At 33.9% G+C, this 15008-nt stretch overlaps 1 protein-coding gene across 3 annotated transcripts; it reads left to right on the top strand.

Moving 5' to 3' along the window:
* The first annotated feature begins 9471 nt into the window (after window positions 1-9471).
* Window positions 9472-12184, top strand: LOC123705078 (zinc finger protein 227-like). Of its 3 annotated transcripts, none has more exons than XM_045653700.1 (2): window positions 9472-9489; window positions 10545-12184. In XM_045653700.1, exon 2 carries the CDS (start codon window positions 10609-10611, stop codon window positions 12106-12108), a length of 1500 nt encoding a protein of 499 aa, XP_045509656.1. In that variant the 5' UTR covers window positions 9472-9489; window positions 10545-10608; the 3' UTR covers window positions 12109-12184. The 3 variants fall into 3 exon arrangements, with proteins under 3 accessions (XP_045509656.1, XP_045509646.1, XP_045509636.1); XM_045653690.1 differs by lacking the exon at window positions 9472-9489 and adding an exon at window positions 10274-10350; XM_045653680.1 differs by lacking the exon at window positions 9472-9489 and adding an exon at window positions 10300-10350 and having other exon boundaries at window positions 10555-12184.
* The last annotated feature ends 2824 nt before the right edge of the window (window positions 12185-15008 follow it).

Below are 15008 nucleotides of genomic sequence, written 5' to 3'. Positions count from 1 at the left end.
CTAAAAACTACCGCTATTCGCATTCATATATTTGAAAAATAAAAAATAATATAATTATTATAGTTAATATTGAAACTCTTTTTTATGTGATTTATTTAATTAAAAATTGAATATATGTAATTATTTTGTCCATATATAACTTTAGTAGGCAGGTACTTTATATAATAAAAGAATTTTTACAATAATATTATAAAAAAAATATCATAAACCCGAAATTATATTAAAATAAAAATTAAAACTTGACTGCTAATTTATGTATATAGCCTACGTCACTACCGCCACTAACATAATAATTCAGATGATTGCAATGAAACCTCACATCTCAAAATCGGTCCAACGGTTTATACTGCAGGGCGTGTCAAAGAAATTTTATACATACATACACAAACTCGAAAAATATAACCCTCTTTTTTCCGAAGTCGGGGAAAAATTTGGGAAATTTTTCAATATCTGGCAACATTACACGCACACAGAAGCACCGTGTACGTACAGTGCAGCGGCGAAATGACAGCACACATAGCTTTATTGAAAATGACGATAAATCATTCGGTTTAGTTCGGCAACGCTCCATCTGTCTTTTATTTTGTAATCTAAGGTATATCCATTAATAATGCGTATTATTGCGTTGAGGTTTAGCATCAGGCCAGGCATCAACGTGACGTGCACACGTTGTGGCAAGCAATCGCGGAATGAAATTGTGTCATCAGATTGAGGGTTGGATGAATCGTGAGTAGAGAACGCTCAATCGCGACTGTAACAAATTGTGTCAGCAGATTGTGGGTTGTGTTGAACCGTGAGTAGGGCCTTTAAGGTTCATTAGAAAGGTGATAAAAGTAGCTATATGTTTTATAATAAGCTAAATTCTCATAATTCTAACGGTGACCGAGATTTTTACATTTAAAAAAAATATATATTTCATAAAATGTTGATTTTTGAAAATATTTCAGTTGGTACTAGTTTTACATTAATGAATGTTAGGAATCAAATAATGTTTATTTAATTATCTTTCAATTGACACCCTTTTTAAGTAAATCGGTCCAATAGTTATCTAGATATACCGCACAATAGAACGGCCCGACGGCCACCTTTGCTACGTCATAGCTCCCCCCTCCATACCCCTAGGAAGTGACAACCGCACTTTTTGTGTTCAGAAAAACATGTTGATATCAATTGTCCGTATGGCGGAGGTGAGTCCCACGAAAATCGTTATTTGAAGACTTTTTTACAAATGGGTCGTTTCCAGATGATCCAGACCTACGTAATAAATGGATCGAAGCAACTGGGAGAAAAGATTGGATTCCCACAAAATATTGTAAAATTAATAATATGATCAAGCCAATGAAAAAGTAAAAATTGTGTACACGAAATTAATGTAGGTGCTGTGCTGACGCAGGATTTTCGGCCGCGTCGCACAGTCACATAGCGTCGCCCCTCAGTTGTCCCATAGCTCGCGCCACCGACCCACGTTTTGTAGTTAGTGAATATAAATAGTATATTTTTGTGTAATTTAGAAGAAATATAAAATTTAATTGGCCGCTATCTTTAATTTCATCTCCCTACACACAGCTACACTAAATTGGTGACCCCGACGTGATCTCGACCGGCGTGTGTGGGCGTGATATATCGACGTGAGTGTGTAGTAGGGAGAATAAATATTCAAAATTAATATATAAATATATATATATACGGACAACTCAAGAAGAAACTATAGGGCGGTGGCAGCGGTAAAATTTAAATAACTAAATAAAATTGAATAACACATAAAAGTACATATAAAAATTAAATATCACCATGGAACCGGTTAAAGAAGAATTTGCAAGTTTATCGTCAATCTCCATTACGTCCCGCATCCCAGATTTTTGGAAGAAATCGCCGAAAATATGGTTTATACAAACGGAAGCAGTTTTATCGCCACAGAAAATGTCAGATGAGGCGAAATATCAAATAGTAATTTCTAAATTAACGCCAGAAGTCATCGAGCAAGTCACGGACATTTTAATTATGAAAAATGCCCGCCGGAAAATATGAAAAATTAAAAAGAAGATTATTACAAATTTTTGAAGAATCGGAAGATCGACAAATAAAAAAATTAATTGGCGAAATGGAATTGGGTGATCAAAAACCGTCACAATTAATGAGGAAAATGCAAGATTTGGCGCGTGGACGAGTAACAACAGAAACACTTCTAGTTTTATGGCAAAATTTATTACCGCCGGCAATAAGAGCTGTGTTAGCCGTATCCGAGAGTAAAAGTGAAGATATTTTGGCATCAATAGCAGATAAAGTTATGGAGAGCATGACACCCTTAAACTCGGTATCAGCAGTTCAACAGTCCAGTTTAAGCAACAGTCCAGAAAATAATTTGATTAGTGAGATAGAAAAATTAAATAATCGACTGAGAAGATTGGAAACAAGAAATAATACATCAAATTTTAGAACGAGGTCACGATCCAGGTCAAGAGGTAGATTTCAACGTAATCAAAGGCATAATCCCAATTGGCTTTGTTAATACCATTACAAATATAAAAACAAAGCGACGAAATGTGTGAAACCGTGCAACTGGAAACCTAGTCAGCGTGAGAAACCAGCGGAAAACTAGCATCGGTGCAGCCAGCGACGGGTGCCTGCGACCGAGTCTACAGAAATAACCGTCTCAGTGTTTTGGACAGAAATTCAGGACTAAACTTTTTAGTTGATAGTGGTGCAAATGTGTCCGTCATCCCGCGTAGTGTGGTGTATGGTAAGGTTTATGCAGAAGGTAATAAATATAAATTATTTGCTGCTAATGGAACGGAAATTAAAACATATGGTATTCATTTTTTGTCTCTAGATTTGGGTCTGAGACGACCGTTCCGTTGGATTTTTATATTAGCGGATGTAAAGCAACCAATTATTGGTGCGGATTTCTTAGCTAATCATAAATTATTAATTGATTTAAACGGACGTAGATTGATTGATCAAGTAACTAATTTGAGTACTAAGGGAAATATCTCAAATTCTACTGTGCCCACTTTAAAAACAATTATGGAATGTCCATATTCCGATTTATTGAATAAATTCCCTGATTTAACTAAACCTATTTCTTACAAAGAGACGCCAAAACACGATGTTTGTCACTATATCGAGACGACAGGACCGCCGGTGCATGCGAGAGCGAGGCAGCTTCCTCCTGACAGGTACGTAAAGGCTAAAAATGAATTTATTGTTATGCAAGATTTAGGGATTTGTAGACCGAGTAGTAGTCCTTGGGCAAGTCCACTACATATAGTTCCCAAAAAAGATGGCAATATTAGGCCTTGCGGTGATTATAGACGTTTAAATGCAATTACGAAACCAGATCGTTATCCAGTACCACGTTTACATGATTTTACATATATTTTGGGTAATAAGAAAATTTTCTCTAAATTAGATATTAATAGAGCTTGAATAGAGCCTAATGACATAAAAAAGACAGCAGTTATTACACCTTTTGGTTTATTTGAATTTATGCGTATGCCATTTGGTTTGCGAAATGCTGCGCAAACTTTCCAACGTTTCATGCAAGAAACAGTTTTAAAAGGTTTAGATTTCTTATTTATTTATATCGATGACGTCATTATCAGTTCAGAATCAGAAAGTCAGCATAGAGAACATTTAGAGCAAGTTTTTGATCGTTTTAATCAATACGGTATAACTATCAATTTTTCAAAATGTAGTTTTGGTCAGCAAAAATTAGAGTTTTTAGGTTATGAAGTTTCTACCGAGGGCATTAAGCCGCTCGAAGACAAGGTTAAAGCAATTTTAGATTTTCCTAAGCCTAGTACCTACTATAGAAGAACTTAGAAGATTTTTAGGCATGTTAAAATTTTATAGATCTCATATTCCTCACTCGGCTGAACATCAGTCAGAGTTAAATAAATATCTTGGTAGTGCGAAACGGAAAGACAAAAGTAAAATTAATTGGAATAAATTAGCAGAACAAAATTTTGAACAATGTAAGATCGATTTGAAAAATGCAGTTTTGTTGACATATCCTTCCTTAGATTCTCCATTGTCTCTTATGACTGACGCTTCAGATACGTGTATAGGTGCAGTTTTACAACAAAAAATTAACAATATTTGGCAACCTTTAGGATATTTTTCACGTAAACTTACGGAAGCTCAGCGTAAATATAGTACCTATGATAGAGAATTGTTAGCGATATATTTATCAATTATTCATTTTCGCAACATGGTTGAGGGGCGCGAATTAATAGTTTATACAGATCATAAACCACTTTGTTTTGCATTTAGTAAAATAGGTACAAATAGGGAAACTGCTCGAAGAACTAGGCAAATTATGTTTATTAGTGAGTTTTGTACAGATATTCGTCATGTAACAGGTAGGGAAAATATAGTCGCTGACACGTTATCGAGAATTGAAACAATAACATGTCCCACCGTGTTAGATTTCGCAGAACTCGCCCGAGCGCAGGAAACGGATGAACAACTTGCAGAAATGCGACACCGGTCAAACGTAAACAGTCTTAAGCGTGTTGCAATGTTCGATTGTAATAAACAAATTTATTGTGAAACATCCACAGATAGAATTCGACCATATTTACCTAAACAATTTCGACGTTTAGCTTTTGATGCTGTGCATAATTTAAGTCGACCGGATATTAGAGCCACAAAAAAATTAGTAACAGATAGATATTTTTGGCCAGAAATGAATAAGGATATAGGAATTTGGTCTAAAACATGTATTAAGTGCCAAAGAGCTAAAGTCTCAAAACATACTGTATCCGATTTAGGAAGTTTTCAAGGCTCGAGCCGTTTTGAGCATATACATATTGATCTTGTAGGGCCATTGCCAATTTCATCAGAAGGGTTTAGATATTGTCTAACAATCATAGATAGGTACACCAAGTGGCCCGAGGCTTTTCCTTTAAAAGAAATTACTGCGGAGACTGTGGCAAAAGTGTTGTATGAGGGTTGGATTTGTAGGTTCGGTTGTCCCCTTAGGCTTACAAGTGACCAAGGTCGACAATTCGAAAGTAATTTATTTAAGCAGCTTATGTTATTAATGGGAATACAAAAGTTGCGGACCACCCCATATCATCCACAGAGCAACGGTGCAGTAGAGCGTTGGCATAGATCTTTAAAAGCAGCGCTTATGGCTCGTTTAAATTGTAATTCATGGGTTGATGAACTAGCAACAGTATTGTTAGGGTTACGCACAACTGTTAAATTAGACACAGGCGTAACTGCAGCTCAAATGATTTATGGCAGTAATATAAGGCTGCCTGGTGATTTTTATGACACAAGTAATATAAAACCGTGTGACGAACATAGTTATGTTGATAAATTGAGGTCGATTATACACAGTATGAAACCGGTACCTAGAATTAATAAATTACCGTGTAAAATATTCATTCATAAAGATTTAATTGATTGCGAATATGTATTTTTAAGAAATGACACCGTACGGAAACCATTACAACCGCCGTATGATAGGCCATATCGTGTCATTAGTAGAAAGGATAAAACTTTTAAAATACAATTAATGGACAGACAACTTAACGTTTCAGTAGATAGGTTAAAACCTGCATACATTTTACCTGATGATAATAATATTGTGACTAAGTTCACAGGTAAGTCTGTTAATATGAGTGATAGTAAAATTAATGATTCACTACATACAAAAAAGGTAATTAAAAAGGTAACGTTTGAGACAGACAAATCCAGCTGTAAAAATTATGTTACACGATCAGGGCGAATACGAAAAACGCCAAGTAAATTTATGTTTTAATCATGTACATAGCCATTGTTATTGCAACCATGCAAAGTTGCAAATTGTATGTTGTTGTTTTAGGTCACGTAATTCTTTGAATTTAAAGAATGGTTATATTTAAATATTTTATTCAACATTTTTATTTTCAAACTATATACAACTAAATATATACATTTTATACAATTATTTTTCTATATACAATATTTTACAATTTTACTATGGGATTAAATCAAACCAAGGAAAGTGTTGTCATTAACGAAAGTATTTCCAATGTTTCAAAGCTGGAAAATAAAATTAATATATTTGGAATCATAATAATTTTCATTGCAGTTATAATAACTATTTTTGTTTGTCGTGTTTTGAAACAACAGTGTATTAAAGTTGCTAGTAATTGGTTTAAAAAAGAAGTTATGAGTACTACTAGCTTATCTGTTCCTGAAATCAAGGTGGAAAGAACACGAGAATTAAATAAAGTTGTGTAATAACAAACGTGTAAGTTATATTTCTTTGTGTGTTATTAAAATTTTAATGTCATGACGTTTCATATATTGCATTGTTATTGTATCTATCGTCATAGTGTAAGAGACGGGAACAATTTTAATTATATTTTCGTATCAATTGTGAATGATTTTATTTGCATGTTAATGTACTAGGTGCATGATACCTTAATATTATACATTGCGTATTTTTTTTATTAATAATGTTACTTTACAATATAATGTTTGTGTGTATGTAATGTTATGTTGTGCGATCGTAGGACTTTATTAGATTGTATTGTTGGCAAATGGCCGCAATGATGCCAAGAGAGGACATCATAACGTTATATCAAACACCATGGCTGCAGACTAGTAATTTTTATATGTTAAGTATCTTTTTTAAAATAAATGTTCGTGTGTTTATAAAAATGTTTCACCGACTCCTGAACTAATCTTGTATTATGTTTCACATTGTTATTTTTTGTCTGTCAGCAGAATTGTTAGGGTTCGTTGTGCGAGTTAGTAATAAAGATAATTTAATTTGATTTTGTTTAAAAATGTTCCACATTTTTTTTTTTTGAAAAGGGGGGAATATTGTAGGCAGGGCTCGGAAACCGGTTTAAATTCTTAACCGGTTTCGGTCATTGACCCCAAACCGAAATTGATTTAGGTTAAAGGTTGCACTTTACCGGTTTTTACCGGTTTATGCGAAATACCGGTTTTTCATTAATATTGGTTTTGGTGGTGAAAATTAACCGGTTAAAACCAAGTTACATAAGGATCCTCGGCCCCCGCTACCCTCGCTCGACGGGCCTGGACGTTGCGAAGTCATTTAGTTACAAAATTCTTAATCGCACTCAAGTTCGCAATTTTAGTTTATATTTGAAACTAGCTTCCGCCCGCGACTCCGTCCGCGCGGAAAAATTAAGATTTATTTTTTTCTACGTATTTTTCCGGGATAAAAAGTATCCTATTTTATGCCCAGGATAATAAGGTATAATTATACCAAGTTTCATCGAAATCGAACCGTTAGTTTTCTCGTGATGCCTGAACATACAGACAGACAAAAATTTTTTTAATCACATATTTGGGTTTGGTATCGATCCAGTAACACCCCCTGGTATTTATTTTTTCAATATTTTCAATGTACAGAATTGACCCTTCTACAGATTTATTATATGTATAGATATTAGATTCACTATATCTTGTGGCAAGCGTTAAAAAATGAGGCAAAAATAATAAAGGAATTAACCGGTTAATTTGGGTGTCAAAACCAGAAGTAACCGGTAACCTTAATCATTTGGGTTACTTATAAACAGTTCACTTGTTTAACCGGTAAATGAAGGAACGATATATTTACCGGTATATAATCTAAATTAACCGCTCTTTTCAAACCGGTTCCGAGCCCTGATTGTAGGTGCAGTGCTGACGCAGGATTTTCGGCCGCGTCGCACAGTCACATAGCGTCGCTCCTCAGTTGTCCCATAGCTCGCGCCACCGACCCACGTTTTGTAGTTAGTGAATATAAATAGTATATTTTTGTGTAATTTAGAAGAAATATAAAATTTAATTGGCCGCTATCTTTAATTTCATCTCCCTACACACAGCTACACTAAATTAACATTGTTCGCAATACTTTTTTGTATCTACTACATTGATAATAAAGACAAAAGAAAAATCTCATACACTGGTTTTATTTAATTGATCCTAAAAATATTTACCCTTTCCCTGTAACATCCAAAACATCCGGGAGCTCTGATACTGTGGCAACATTTATTTATTTATTTATTTATAACACTTTATTGCACAAACAAAAATTAGGACAAAATAACATTAAAATACAAAAAAAAGGCATAGTTTGTACAAGAGGCGGCCTTATTGCTGAGCAGCAATCTCTACCAGGCAACCTGATGGGAAAGGAAATGTATGAAGTTAATGGGATAGTGCAAAGAGAAGAGAAAAAAAAATAATGATAATAATTATACCTAATAAATAAATAAAATTATTTAAGTATCAAAGATACCTACTATATAAATGCATAAATTATAATACAAATAAATAAAATACATAATATATACATACATATGATAATGTTATAAACTATACATACATATTATTATATAAATAGAATACATAAACATAAATATACTAGCGGTCCGCCCCGGCTTCGCCCGTGGTACATATTAACGTTTTCTCTACATAAGAACCATCCTCGTACTTCAAGGAATATAATAAAAAAAGAATTATCGAAATCGGTTCAGCCGTTCTCGAGTTATGGAATTACAACGAAAAGTGGCATTGATTTTTATATATTAGATTATAGCACAAAGACAATAAATTTATACAAAAAAAACAATGTTTGATGACGTCAGCAAGCAAAACAAAAAGTAAGGGGAAAAAAAAAGAATGATAATAATAAAATCTATAGCAAGGAAAAGTAGTGGTCTTTTAGCAACACTTTAAAAGAGCTGAGCGTTTGAGCACGTCTAATACTTTCTGGTAAAGTATTCCATAGTTGAATAGCCCGGACTGTGAAAGAATTGTTAAAAAATTTAGAATGATGGAAAGGGGTGCTAAGCAATAACAAGTTGGAAGAACGAAGAGAGAGAGTATTACTAGAGCTTAAATAGTCGAAGTTATCCTTTAAGTAAGAAGGTGTCTTAGGGCTAAACAGAATACAGTATAGAAGATGCAGCAGATGGGTATCCCGGCGATAACGGATAGGAAGCCACTTAAGCCTTTTCCTGTATTCAGAAACATGGTCAAATTTACGAAGACCGAATATGAATCTGATACAGAAATTTTGGAGCTTCTCAAGGGTGTCAAGTTGATATTGGCGAATATCAGGATAACAGGAGTCGGAAAAATCAAGGAGAGGAAGGAGAAGGGATTGAGCTAAAGTAATTTTGGATGGGACTGGAAGAAAGTTGCGCAAGCGCCGTAAGGAAAAGGCAGAAGAAAAAACCCGTTTTTGTACCTGCTTTATTTGTTCATCCCAGGAAAAAGTTTGATCCAGAGTTAGACCAAGATTTTTTACCTGAGTACTATAAGGGATGAGAACACCATCAACGACAACGTTCGGTAAATTGGTCCAGTCAATTTTTGAGACTAATTGCCTACTTCCGAATATGATAACCTTGGTTTTAATTGGATTAACTGTTAAACCATGACTCTTGCTCCATCTGACTACTGCTGCGAGGTCAGCGTTAAGGCTAGAATTGGTTTACCTTATAACATTCAACTTATACATTGACAAACTAGGTATTTTTGTCTCAGTTGCGGTTACAGAGTACCTTTGTCGCTTTGTCTATAGTAGCCTACTCACGATTCAATTTCAGTAACAATCTGCTGACACAATCTGCAGTGAGCTGACAGATTGTGTCGTGAATAGTATAGTTGAGGGCACGTTGGGGGCGTAACCCAACATGTTGTGTATTGGATCGGCGCGGAAGCAACCCGACAAATTGTCTCAGCAGATTGTGTGCGTGTTGAAACGTGAGTATTGTGATTGCTCCAATCTCGGCTCAATCGCGCTGCGCAGTAATCGCAAAATGGCGGTTTTGAGATAAACGCGGGAAAGACATTTTTACATATTTGAGGAAGATGTTTATATTTTATAGCCGTTTATACTTTATAGCCCTTGAAATCTATCAATAAAATTGGAAAAAATACAAGCTTTACAAAGATAATTATCTTATATTTCATAAATTAGTATATCCATTAATAATGCGTATTATTGCGTTGAGGTTTAGCATCAGGCCAGGCATCAACGTGACGTGCACACGTTGTGGCAAGCAATCGCGGAATGAAATTGTATCAGCAGATTGAGGGTTGGCTGAATCGTGAGTAGAGAACGCTCAATCGCGACTTCAACAAATTGTGTCAGCAGATTGTGGGTTGTGTTGAACCGTGAGTAGGGCCTTTATTAGTTTCTCTGTCTACGGTATAGAGTATAGATACATAGATATTAATAAAAAATAGTAACACTGATATTAACATGTCAGTTTGACATTAATTTGTTTACGATGTGTTTACGATCGTAGAGGGAGAATCACAGGGGAGAATACATATATTATAAGTTATAACCTACTTGCTCTATGGGGAGAATGAACTATCAACTAGGTAGGTACTCCTTCTACGTTTACGATCTTAATATTATATTTTTAATGATAGGTTGCTGTAATTTCTGTAATTAGAATTGGTTTACCTTATTTACATACTTTTAAGTTATACTTTGCTAGCAATTATTATGGTGTTAATCCATAAAATGTCTTTTACTGGTATGATAGAAATTTAACTAATCCTTCTTCTTCTAGTACTTCTCAGAATAAAAAACTAATTTGAGCCGTATTAAAATAATTTACTAAAAAATATTGTACTATGGATAATATCTGCCGTATCTGCTTAGATTCTTTAGAAGGAAAGTATAAAGTATCACTTACAGATACTTTTAAAGGTCTAAGAGTATTTAAATATATAAATTACATAACAAATATTGAAATAAAAGAGAACGATGGATTCCCTTTCTCTATGTGTTTGAAATGTTATGACGAATTTGAGACTGCAGTTAATTTTAGAGAGAAATGTATACAATCTGATAATAAATTCAGAGAACATAACAGCCTATCAAAAAATGATAATACAGTATGCATTTTCAAAGAAGAAAGTAATGACTATGAATTGTCGGAAAATTATAATAGTAACAACGAACCAATGATAGATGTAAAACCCTTGCTTAATTCTAATGTCTTAGAATATGATACTTATGAATGTATTACTGAATTTCAATCATCTAATGAGGACGAGGTTTTAACTTGCAACAAGTGTAATGTTGTTTTTAAAACAGCAACCACCTTGCACAGGCATCAGGCTAAGAATAAATGTGAAGTAACTAGACTTGAATGTGATGACTGTGGAGAAGTATTCAAAAGCAAATTGAAAATGGCAGTACATTGGAAAAAAATGCACTTGCTAAGTAAACTGATTTGCCCAAACTGTAAAAAGAATTTTAAAACATTTAAATCATTGAACAGGCATAAGTCAAAGAAAATTTGCCATAGAATTGATGAGGAATGGGTGCACATAGAAGGTGTTGGTAAAACTAGAGTATTTACATGTAAGGCATGTTCATATTCAACAAAGAAATCGGGCAATATAATAGTACACGTCCGCATTCACACTAACGAGCGACCCTACACATGCTCAATTTGTCCCAAACGTTTCAAGCAAATAGCGGCATTAGGATTCCACCAGGACTACAAGCATAAAAAGTCTACACTACCACAGGAAAAGTGTAAAATATGCGGTAAAATATGTCAGGGCGTGAAGCGGCTCAAGCAACACATAGCCCGTGTTCACAATGAGCCAAAAACACAATGTACTATATGCAAGATGTCTCTCCGGAAGCGATGTCTTAAAACCCACATGGCGAGGCACGCCGACCACAAAGACTTTACGTGCGAAGTTTGCGCCCAGTCATTTTATACCCACAGTGAACTAATAACTCACAGGCTAAGAAAACATTCTGAAGATAAGAGATATACTTGCGACTTGTGTCCATACAAAACTAGCAAATCAACATTAATGAATAACCACGCGAACAGGCATAAAAGTGGGCAGTTAAGCTGTAACATCTGTTTTGTATTTGTAAAAGATAGAGGTAGATTGTTGAAACATCAAGAGCTTCATATGGATGGGAAAGTATTTCAGTGTCCATACTGTCACTTGAAATATTTCACAAATAAAGCTAAAAGGAATCATGTGAAGATGAAGCATTCTGAAACTTTGTTACCCAGTAAGGGAGATATAGGTACAGCAAGTGAAAATAAGAGTAGTATTAAAATTCAGCTAGACAAGAAAATTCCAAATGATATTGAGTAATAAGTAAGTAATTGTTTATAGTATATAAATGATATGATATTTTGTTATTGGAATATAAAATTATTGTAAAAAACTATTTCACTGTTTTATTTGCAATCATCTTCTCCTCTGTCTACTTATTATTTTGGGTATTTTATTTTTATAACATTAAAAACATGCGAGTTCTCTACATTGTTATAACTAGTCAAATCCCGATACACAATCTCTTCGCTGTAGGATTGGTTTGTCTTAGATTTGGCAAAAGTCATCAACATCAATCCTTCTGACCTCATGTTCAAATTTTCTAATGTTCAACGCAATATACAATATATTTTAATATAAAAATGCACCCAGCTCTTGGACTATATTTTTTTAATTTTGTGTTGCGTCCTTTCCAAAACAGTTTTATAACAAAAAATATTGTAAAAACAATATGTAAGTTTACTAATTCAATAATTTACGAAAAAAAAATTTAAGAGAGCGGTTTGGATGATCGGGTTAATCTAGGGTTAAGGATAATCGGCGTGAGACGTGTTCCGCTCACGCCACTCCATGAGGGTAGAGCTGGCAGGCTCTTAGCTTGTTTGGGCCCGGCGACGGGCTGCCGCTGATGGGGTCACGGATGAATTTTACACATACCCGTGGCCCTGTCGCTGATGTGGCTTGACGGAACACAGTGGGGTTTTGGTCGGTAGGAATCCGACATAACCCACGGCCTCTTCCCCGGAGGCCATGGGTATCTATGCAAGATTTCCCCACTAAAAAAAAAAAAAAAAAAAAAAGGGTTAAGGATAATAATTAATAATTTTACCGCGTCTAGCGAAACTTCTCGTGGCGCGCATTCAAGGAGCGGGGCATAGATGAAAAATGCCGCAAAAATTGAAACAAAAAGAAGTCTACTTAACTTCTCAGGGATCAGGTCCCCAAAAATATATTTAAAAATATTATACTCAAAAAATTATGACAGGCTTTCCATCTGAGACTTCGCCCGCGTAGTCAAAGGATTTCCGGGATATTAAGTAATATCCCATGTTATAGGTAATCCAAATTATGTTTGTCCGAAATTTCATATAAATACTGTTATGTTACAGTTGGTTCGTTTGGAAGCTACGTTGCAGCACTGCTGCAGTAGTATAGGTAAACCAGAATCTGATGGCAATTAGGGAAATCAAAATTTTGAGTGTGCAACCCTAGGGAAAATGGACTGAACGATCTTGATACTGCTTATTTTTATTTTGTCCTCAATATCATTAGTCACATTACATAAGTGGACAATACTGTACTAAATAATGAGATATCCACTTAATATTATGTAGGTACATACTTACATGTATAATATACAATTATACATATTACTTTTATACAGGTAATACATATTATTATTAACACATACCTATATTTGTATATTATTCATTACCAGTATGCCATGTGAAAATATCGATATAATGATAGGTAATGTAGATCAAAACTGCTTATAATTTTTTATAAATAAAATAAAAATAAAATAAAACTATGTTTATTTTCGTAAGTATTAACAGATAAACACATTATAAAATTGACCTGGACAGCTTGGACTTGACGAATAGCCGAATTGGAAACTCCTGTAATAAGTTTTCATAAAATTATATTCTAATCAACAAACAATATTATTATATTATTATTTACCTAGATATAATATTTTTTTAATTTAAAGTATCAAAACGGGTAAGTCCAATTTACCAATAAAATCTTTAAAATTGAAAATTGTGATGTGTTTGACCCTTCTTCATCGAATGTTTTTCTATACACATTATAAACAACACCTCTTGCTTGTGATCACAGCGGCTTTGTCGACATTTTCGAAGATTTTTTAGACAAAATCCTAAAAATTATTCATTTACTGCTAAAAAGACAAATAATTTGACAACCAATTTGATAGTTGTCAAATAAGTTGCCACATGAAAATCTTTGATTTCTTAAATATAAATATGCCATCAGATTCTGGTAGACCTATAAGTATGCAATGTTTTTCTAAGGGGTCGTCCACTAATTACGTAAGATGTTTATGGGGAGGAGGAGGTATAACGTAAGATGCGTTGGAGACGCGGAGTCTCGGCTAATTTAAAACAACACCTTATCCTTTGTCAGGAACAACTAGACCTAAGTATATTGAAATTTTTATTATTCTCGCATATGAATTCTTAATAGACATAAAATTGTGCTTCTTATCGATTCTTTAAATTTCTTAAACTCTTCTGGTATGAGACAAAAATATCATCTATTCGAAATACTTTCTCTCTCTTAGATTAATACGAATAATCCTTTTTTCCCTTTCATTACTTTCTTAAAAATATATAGGTACCTAGCTTTAAATATATAGCTTTCTGCTATAGGTACTAATAATATTATTAAGCTAAGAGTTTGTTTGTTTGTACGCGCTAATCTCAGGTCCGATTTGAAAAAAATTTTCGGCCTTAGATAGCCCGTTTATCGTGGAAGGCTATAAATATATCATCACGCTAAGACCAGGAGCGGAGCAATGCGGGTGTAACCGCGGAGCATAGCTAGTTATACATAAATGCTAAGCATAAATGTAATAAAATATAATGCAAAATAAAACACAAATACACCTTTAAAGTTCTTTTAATCTTTTCTTTTTTTACATTACATATCACTCAAACTCCATGGAATTTAGATTCAACTTAGTATTTAACTTATCTTATCTAGGATACAGTTGAAACGACGCTAACTTAACAAAGATCCTCTAAAGACTAGTTTATATTACAGTGATTATACATCACTTGAAGATTTTTATTTTATATTATATTCTTTTTACAATTAACAGACTTGTATATGGTCCGATGACAGTACTTTATGAAATGACATTTAAAAAAATGATTTCAATATTTTTTTAATAAGTAACAAGTAAATAACATGGTTAT

This window comes from Colias croceus, chromosome 2, assembly GCF_905220415.1.
Source record: "Colias croceus chromosome 2, ilColCroc2.1".
NCBI classification, from domain to species: Eukaryota; Metazoa; Arthropoda; class Insecta; order Lepidoptera; family Pieridae; genus Colias; species Colias croceus.
This window is presented reverse-complemented; position numbering and strand designations above follow the sequence as displayed.

What these genes read in the sequence shown, in the direction of transcription:
- LOC123705078 (XM_045653700.1), top strand. Translation starts at nt 10,609, where the DNA reads ATGGATAATATCTGCCGTATCTGCTTAGATTCTTTAGAAGGAAAGTAT.